Below are 8,714 nucleotides of genomic sequence, written 5' to 3' on the forward strand. Positions count from 1 at the left end.
ACCAGTGATGACTCAACCTCAAATGAGTACCTGGTGCGATGTGTGACCATCACCACTGGGGCGGAATGCTTCTCATTTATTTAGAACTGCTTTTTGTGTTTAATTTGTTGTCCTACCCCCGCTCCTCCAATTAGCTTTGGTTGGCTACGTACCGTGGGAAAGAAGTTCAACGTACATACATGCTGGCCACCCTCCCCCTCGCGTGCCGTGCCGTGCCGGCTTTCATAGGTGCTCGCTTAACAGCACTTGCCCCAGCAGTCTGTTACAAGGCTATAGTGGGGATCTTTTGTCTTTGCAGGTCAGAGGTGGGCAAGTACGCGGCGTACTGCGGGCGGTGCGTGGAGCGGACGCTGCGCGCGGGCGACCGGGTGGCGCGCCCCTCGCGCGTCGAGATCCTCTCCCTGCTGCTGCGCAACCCCTTCCACCACTCGCTGCCCTTCAGCATCCCCGTGCACCTCGCCAGCGGTGCCTACCAGGTGGAGCGCTCTACCCGGGGGGACACGTGCTCACTCTGCTCTTCTGCACGCACTCCCCTACCTCTCTCCTCCCGTCGCACACCCTCCTAACTCTCCTAGTTCTCTTATCTTGTCTCACTCTGTTGCATATCTTGCAAATGTCTACTCCAGTGAACGAGGTTAATTGGATTTAGGCGTTTTGCAATCCCCTGCATGATCCGCCCAACCCTTTCCTTCAAAGCACCCGATCGCAGGCATGCGCCACCGCCCGCCCACGCGTCCCGCCGGTTGCGCGGTGCTGACTACTTGCCGTCCACCGCAGGTGGTGGGCTTCGATGGCTCCTCGACGGTGGAGGAGTTCGAGGCAACGCTGGCGACGGCTGTCGGGGTGCGGCACTCGCGACTCTCGGGGTTCGCGCTCTACATCGACGACCCGTCTGGCCACAGCACCCTGCACTGCCTGCACGCCGCCGTCAAGGTTCCCACTGCACCCCTGCGCACTCTCAGTCAACGGTGCCCACTGCACCCTGAACCCCCCTCAGTCTTTGCGCACTCTTTCAGCCTTCACTGTCCACGTCTCTGGCAATTCACTCTTGATGTAAAGGTGGCAATTTCATCGTCACAAACGATGAGGTGTTCACGCCGGGGCGAGGCCCTCCGGCCCCGAGAGCCACCGCCACCGAAGGCAGGGTTTTCCAGTCGGCCGGGAAGCGGATGGAGGAAGCACGGCAGCCAGCCGCTTGGGGGGGGGGGGGGCGGGGCGGTCGTTGGCGAGCTATTGACAGGTGTGGCGTGTCGCGGCAGGTGTGCGATGTGATTTCACGATGGGAGCAAGCGCTCAAGGGGCACCAGGCGGGGCCGCACGAGGCCGCCCGCACCGTCCGACTCACCTATAAGAACAGGTGGCGGCCTCCCCACCAGTCCCACGCGATTGTGCCTGTGCGAGTCTTTGTGTGCGTGGGAGTGTGTGTGTGTGTGCGCGCGAGTCTCTGTGCGCGAGTCTGTTTGTGTGCGCGAGTCTGTGTGGGAGTCTGTTGGGGGGGGTGAGTCATGCATGTGTGAGTCCGTGTGCGTGTCTATGTATGTGTGCGTGTGTGAGCTTGGCAGTGTTGGGAGTTTGTGAGTGGCCAAGAATGCCACCTTGCACTTGTGATAAAACGGTTATGATTCACATCAACGAATGATTCTTAGTTTTCGTCTAATTTTTACCCCTCCGGATTGTGTTGCTTGCTTATGTTGTCCATTCCGTGCGTATCTCGCGAGTGTACGAATCGAATGAGTGCGACCGTTACTTGTCTCTGCCTGCGCTCCCGGTGCGCGCCCAGGCTCTACTACCGCTCGCGGTGGCGCGACGAGAGCGAGCGCGAGCGCGTGCTGCTCGCGCACCAGGTGAGCGCGGAGGTGGCGAGCGGACGCTTCCCCGCCAGCAGGGCGCTCGCCCTGGAGATGGCCGCCCTCATGGCGCAGGTGAGGCGATTGCGCATGCCTCTCCTGTCCTCTTTTTTTTTTTGCTCGTTGAGATTACGTAGCTGGCTGAGAATGCTTGCCTTAAAGGCTACGTGGGGGCACGGCATGGGGTCACCCTGTATGCGAGTACCAGGTGGAGTACGGAGACCTGGAGTGGCCCACATCTGCCCTGGCTAGCTCCTCCCCTCCTCAGCACGCAACCAATCAGATGCTGGCACAGGCTCTCGACCGATTCTACCCCCAGCATTACAGAGCGGGCTCCGGTCCCGAGCAGCTCCGGTATACACACGCACGTGCACACGCTCGTTCACGCACCGATACGACGCACGCGGGCAGAGGTGGCATGCGACGCGGACGTCTGTACCGATGGTCCGTGCGACCGACTCATCCCCCCGCCTGCCTCCGTGCGCTCCACGCGCACGTACAGGCAGCTGTGCAACTCGCTGGCGACGCGCTGGAGCGGCCTGCATGGACGCTCGGCCCCGGACTGTGCCCGTATATTCCTGACGGTGGTGCGCAAGTGGCCCTTCTTTGGGGCCACGCTCTTCAGCGCCAAGGTGAGGGAGCGGTTCACTGATGTGGTGCTGCGCATAGCTTGGCTCGATTCACCCCTGTGGGTGGATTTCCTGTGGCTCATTTTAGTGACCCCCTAGATAGAATTCCTCCCGATTCATATGTGTACGTACGTACGATTTTCAACTGTACCTCTTTGGATACGTTTATTCGTGACGGACATTATTTTGCTGTCAGCCTTGTCACGGCGGCATCTGATGATTTCCACACTGTGAAGTTTCCAAGGCACGCAGTACAATTTTATTAGTTTTCAAAGATGCTTTCCGTCGTAAAAATGTGCTATGTAAACCGTTCCGGTTTGATGACAGCTTCATTTTTTAAACACGGTTGGATCATGCCAACGGAGAATATCATTGAGATGTATTAAAGTTTCCGTCATTGTGTGACACCCCCCTCCAGCCCGTGCTGCCGTCACTGCTGGGTGAGGGCGCGGTGTGGCTGGCGGTGAAGGAGGACGGAGTGAGCATCCTGCAGGGACCCGCTATGGTACGCTTGCATATCGTGGACTTTGCTTTTACTTTTATAAATACATTTGGATCTTTCTCGATAAATGTTATCCTCGTTATCCAATTGGTGTCACGTGACGGGATGAAGAATCGGTTTGGAACTCACGCGAAACAGTGTAACCCTTCATATTAGAGAATAGCCCATGGAAGTGGATATTACAGAATTACTTCCAAGATTCCTTCAAGTGACCTCTTAGCACCACCGTAGTGGCAGCAAATTCCCCACATAGCTTGCAACGGGGAGTGCATGTTCAGTTGCAATTTAGCACCCTTTTGCCAACTTGAGTGCAGAACCAATGGTTTTAATGAGGCTTATGCATCACACCTGGATGAATGTGATGTTGCACTGCTTATCGTGGGATACCGTTGGGAAACCGTGAGGATATCATGCACGCCTACGCGCGTAGTGCACAGACGGTCGGATTATGGCTTTGCATCGCTGGTGCCTCGCGTCACCGTGAAGCTCCAAGCGGAATGCTGTGGACTGACACAATGTGGCGTGGTTCCCCGTGGCTCCGTGCAGCGCTTGCTGGCCGGGTACCCGTACCGCTCGGTGATGTCGTTTGGAGGCTGCGGCGATGACTTCATGCTGGTCGTGGAGTCGGCCTCGATTCCGTGCCGGCAAGGTGACGTCCCCTCACCTCAGCGAGCCCGACCGCCCACGCACAAGTTGCTCTTCCGCATGCCCTCGCCCAAGGTATCGCCGCCACCGCATCTTGGGATCGTCAAACATGAGGATGCTGCTCGCACACACAGGCGCTCGGCTTGAAGCCTCTGCACCAAAATATATGTATTTTTTTAATATGTGACTCTGATGATAGTGGTGCAGAAGAACAAATATAATATTATTTAAACATAAATTTGTAATTAATCGTTGTATGACATGTGATATACGTAAGTTCAAAATGTTCATATTGACCATAGAGGGATTTAATGGGCTTTGTTAAGTGTACATCGCTGGAAGGGGATGACAGCTGAGGAGGCTGGTGAAAGAACGCCAGCCAAAGGAGTGAACTACCACCATAGAGGTGGAGCGAGGGCATCAGCTCATGTGCACGAGTGCAGGAGTGAGATGGAGTGTTGCGGTGCAGGACCACGTGGGATGCCGACAGCATGTGACAGTCCCCTTCCAGCAGTGGATTCATCATGGCTGCTAATGACGCTGATTTACCACTACGTAATGTTCACTACTAGTATGTCAACCGTTTGTTAAGGTTACGTGATTGGTGAGTATTTTAGACACATATGCACCCAGTGTGAAAGACCGCACTTGCAAATATGTTCTTGTGCATCGATTTCCTTCGGCATCCCTAGATCCTGGAGATAACGTTGCTGGTGGCCAGCTATGCCAACAGCCGCCAAAACCAGCAGCAGGGCTTCCAGCATGCAGGGGTGTCAGCCCTGCAGCCAGTTGGCTTTGCCACTCTGCAGCAGGGTGAGGCGAAGGGTCCCGTACCCGTTGCGTCAGCTCACACGCCTGCCGCAGGCGGCCGCCCCCAGCAGCTCCCGCACTCTCCACAGCGGCCGCTGCCGCAGTCGCCCCAGAGGCCACTGCCCACGTCGCCGTTGCGCGCGCAGCCGATCTTCACAGCGGCTCCAGGTGGCAACTCGACGGACAAGAGGCGGGCTGTCCCCGCAGGCCCTGCCACGCTGCCTCGTGCCATGAAGGGGCCCACCGTACTGTGACGGCGTGCCACGGTTTCTGTGCTACTGTCGTTGTTTTAAATTGTTCTCGTTCGCTGTTGCGTTCACTTTTGCGAGTTCTCTTTCTGTCAAGTGGTCTTAACCTTTTAGAACGATCGACCGTGCAAGTCTTAAGTCAACGACTGTTGGCTGTGGTCGTGAATTCCTCTTTGTTTTCTTTTTATTGCACACTTCTTGACGCGAACGTGAGTCTTGCGCTCACAGCTCGGTACGTTTTGTACACCCTCGCCAGGCCGTGCGTAGCAGCAGTTGTTTATTTTTATTGAGAGAGTAGATGAGCACGGGACTTCGGATAGTGATTGCGCAGGGTGTGACACCAGGCCGCCTGCCCGAGTGTCGAGTAGCCTACCTCAGCTGCGTGAGACGCGCCAGCCCACGTGACACGTACGAACGGGGGGAGTTATTTGCACAGGCTGTGCGCCGTGGGCCAAAACCAGGGGCCGCTGAGTTTCCACGTTCGAGAATTGTCGAAGGAAACGCAGAGCGAATGCCAAAGACCAAGCAAGGGCGTGGCTGCATTTTTGTTAAAGTTCAAACTGACGTGGCTACGCCAGTAGCTAGAGTTGTGAATCTACCGGGGGCCGAGAACACGTTTCTGCCTCGCAGTCATTCGTCACCGCACACAGATAAACTCGAGTCAACCTCGCCACCAGGAGTGGCCCTGGTGATGAGTACTGCGTCCTGCACCTAGTTAACTGAGTCAAGATCAAGTTTCGTGGTCTTCACGACCCTAATCCTCGACAAAGACTCGTAGTAGTAGTGTTAGCCTTGTTTTTGAAGACAACGTTGTACAATTAACTATTAAGCCGGGCATTCTCTCAACATGGAGTTTTTGGCCAGTTGTGCACATTTACCAACCCTGGCCCACATCGTATTGTTGTTGGCTTCTGTAATCCTGTTTGAAGAGTGTGACGGTTTTGGTTTTGCGCCACTACACGTTATAAAGACGGAACGGGTTTAACTTTGGTGACGAGTGGTGGCGTGTCTTTCGGGAGCCACCGACAGACCACGAGTGGACACAGCAGGAGTGAAATAGAGCACACGCGTGCGCGCACACACCTCCACAGGTCCTTACCCTGTCCCACTCCACAACCCAGCTCACTCTTAATGCAGGGAATGCAAACAAAGACAACGATCTCCCCGTATAACCTGTAACATACTGTTGGGGCAAGAGCTGCTATGATGGCCGGCATGGCACACGAGGGGTGGGTGGTCAGTACCACGCCCGCCTTTGTCTCTCCAGCGGTGATGTTTACAAAAACCACACCAGGTACTTATTTGAGGCTGAGTCGACATAGCGGAGGCCCAGGACCGGTTCAAATAACCGTCGAACTCGAGTGGCCGGGGTTCGTAGCGCAGGGGACGCACATTCAGTCACACTCACAAAGCTTGCAGCTATCCAAGACAACCGACTGTACCGGCCTGAGCCACCAACCATCCGGTCACGGCACAGCTACAATGGTTGTTACGCACAACAAAGGTGACTTAAAGAAAAGCATTCACGTGGCGACGCGTGCGGTAAACACTCGGGTCCAGTCACTGGCGAACACTTGCCACTTCAGCGAACGCCGCCCATCACAGCTCGAGGCGCAGCACAGAGTTGGAACAGAACCCGTAGCACTGGATCAGACGGCCGACCGACTGACCGAAGTGTGTTATCAAACGTCCTTCCGCAACAGCCAAAAACCAGGAACTTGTAACCGCTGCCTGTCTCCTGCGTCCCCTGTAGCGCTGCCGGAATAACACACGGATACATGTTTTTTCCCCCACGTGTGTAAAACCTCCTTTATAACAGTTTGGGGGTGATATAGGAAGTCAAGTCCTTGAAGCCCAGGGTTCCACTTGCCACGAGACCATGGGTCGGCAACCAAAATAACTTTAAATCAGCCATCTTAGTCGAATTTGGTTAAAAAAAAAGGATCCAACCTTAGTATGTCAAGAGGCACAACGCACGTGAATACGAGACGGGTGGCCCAAACCAGACAAGGTCACGAAGCGGTCCTTAAAGAGCCGCATGTGGCCACATAGTCGCAGCTTTGCGACTTGCACAGCACAGCCGCTGTAGCAGCTGCTCCTGCGAGCGGCCAACCTTGACGCTTTCACTGAGCTGCGTCTGCTGAGCCGCAGTCAAGCCCCGCTTTCAACAACAATAACAACAACCTAAAACTACATGATTTGATTTACAAGGTTTAAACCCACTGAGCTATTAAGGAGGAGTTTTCAGGGGCAACATGACAACGTCTGATAGCTCGCCCGTGTGGCTAACAACATCATGTGGGGATTTATAGCAAAGCGGCTAAATAATCAAAACGCACGTTTCTAAATATGCAAGGCTATAACACATCTGGAGGATCTGGAGAGAAAAACAAATTCCAGGGGGGAGAGAACACGCAGACTCTGACTATAGAGGCGACGCCTGGGTCCGGATCGAACCCACGTACTCCTGGATAGCAGGCGAGGGATGGAACGCCTTTCCACCGCACAATGACGGTGGTCTATTTATAACGCGCACAATTTTGACAACAACCAAACCGGTTTTAGCGCGACTCTGGAGGCGTGGAGCCCAGCTCGGTTCATATCTCTCGCCAGAACAGGGTCGTCTTTGGCTGCCTTTTTTCCCCCCAAAAGTGAATCAAGATTCGAGTGCTCCCTGTGGGAATGGGGGAACGGCGTTCCAGACGGACGCGGCGTTCCAGACGGACGCAGCGACCGTGGGGAAGGGTCTAGATTTGAAGCTTTCGTGACTGCAAGGATTCATACTCTTAGGTTTTTTCGATAAAGTCACGTAGGTAAAAAATAAAATTACAAAAAAAAAATCACATTTTATTATTATTTTATATTAATGATTACTTTTTTTCTATTATTCTATTATTACTTTTAGTAATTAAAAATTTTCTTACGTGACTTTACCGAAAAAACCTAAGAGTATAACGACGAGCAGGTTGAGGGATGTGCCACGAGGTGTAAAAGGCAGATCTGAGAGGAGGTCGCGGTGACAGGAGGATAGCAACCCTCTGTACTCAATGCCTCCTCTCTTATCTCGGCCAATGGGCCACCCCCACAAATGAATCATTTTCACGCCTGCTCAATTACAACCATCTGCAGCAGAGGCTCGGCCACCTTACAAAACAGCCAATGCGAACCATAACCACTGTGCCGCCTGTCAAACGATGTCCCTCCAACCTCGAGGTCCCACTGGAATGCTCCATTGCACATTTGATCACTTTGGGCCACCGGGTGCGCGCTCTAAACTACAATGTATTTATACACAACGCCAAGAATACCTGAAATCTCACGACACCTCGTCACGCGGGATGCTCTCGGTGTGACTGCCGCACTGCGAGCTAGAACCACTGGGGTTGGTCTTGACATGGACACAGCAGGTTTTATCATTTCACACGGATTGACGATAAGACCACTAATCGTTGTTAATGTAGGGGCCAGAACATGCGATTTGTTGTAAACGTAAGCACAGCTTTGCAGCATTTTAAAACGCTTGTTTTGTAACATTTTACCCTCCCACAATAAAAACAATTCAATTAGCGGCGTCATTTTTGGAGTCATGATTTCTCGCGAACCCTGTTCCCACCGTGCAAGGGCTCGTGAATGGATAATCTACTGCTGGATGAGGACAACCTTAGGGGTTATTTGACCATAAATCACCATGCCGATTAGTGCGGGGTTGGTGATGGTGGTGACCATCGACGTGGGAGCATAACATGTCGTAGAGTACACCAATGTCTTTTTCTTCACTGCCGTTTTCATGTGTGCCACGTAGCCGAGGGGCTGCAGAAGCGTATGTTATGTAAATTACAGCATAGATTACAAAAAAGCTATTAAACTGTACATTTTACTTTTGGGTCATGGAATTCACGCAGTGGTATACGGTGGGTGCCGAGAGAGGAAAAAACTATTTGCAATATAGGTTACGTAAGTGAATTGTTGAGCCTCGACGAAATTGGCTTTGGCACCACCAGCGGATGTTCGGCTCTGTCTAAAAAGTATGTGA

General features: G+C 53.5%; 1 protein-coding gene across 3 annotated transcripts in view; it reads left to right on the forward strand.

Annotated features, from left to right (window-relative positions):
* Window positions 1-8,248, forward strand: part of LOC144719837 (pleckstrin homology domain-containing family H member 1-like) — a 45,874-nt gene extending 37,626 nt beyond the window's left edge. For all 3 annotated transcript variants that reach the window (XM_078596074.1, XM_078596075.1, XM_078596076.1), the window contains 9 exons: window positions 299-476; window positions 778-933; window positions 1,260-1,357; window positions 1,781-1,922; window positions 2,056-2,201; window positions 2,350-2,479; window positions 2,895-2,981; window positions 3,525-3,698; window positions 4,316-8,248. In XM_078596074.1, coding sequence (XP_078452200.1) covers window positions 299-476; window positions 778-933; window positions 1,260-1,357; window positions 1,781-1,922; window positions 2,056-2,201; window positions 2,350-2,479; window positions 2,895-2,981; window positions 3,525-3,698; window positions 4,316-4,687 — 1,483 coding nt within the window. In that variant the 3' untranslated portion in view covers window positions 4,688-8,248. The remainder of the gene's footprint in view (window positions 1-298; window positions 477-777; window positions 934-1,259; window positions 1,358-1,780; window positions 1,923-2,055; window positions 2,202-2,349; window positions 2,480-2,894; window positions 2,982-3,524; window positions 3,699-4,315) is intronic.
* The last annotated feature ends 466 nt before the right edge of the window (window positions 8,249-8,714 follow it).

Source organism: Lampetra planeri, chromosome 7 (assembly GCF_965212315.1).
Source record: "Lampetra planeri chromosome 7, kcLamPlan1.2.h2, whole genome shotgun sequence".
Classification (NCBI taxonomy): domain Eukaryota; kingdom Metazoa; phylum Chordata; class Hyperoartia; order Petromyzontiformes; family Petromyzontidae; genus Lampetra; species Lampetra planeri.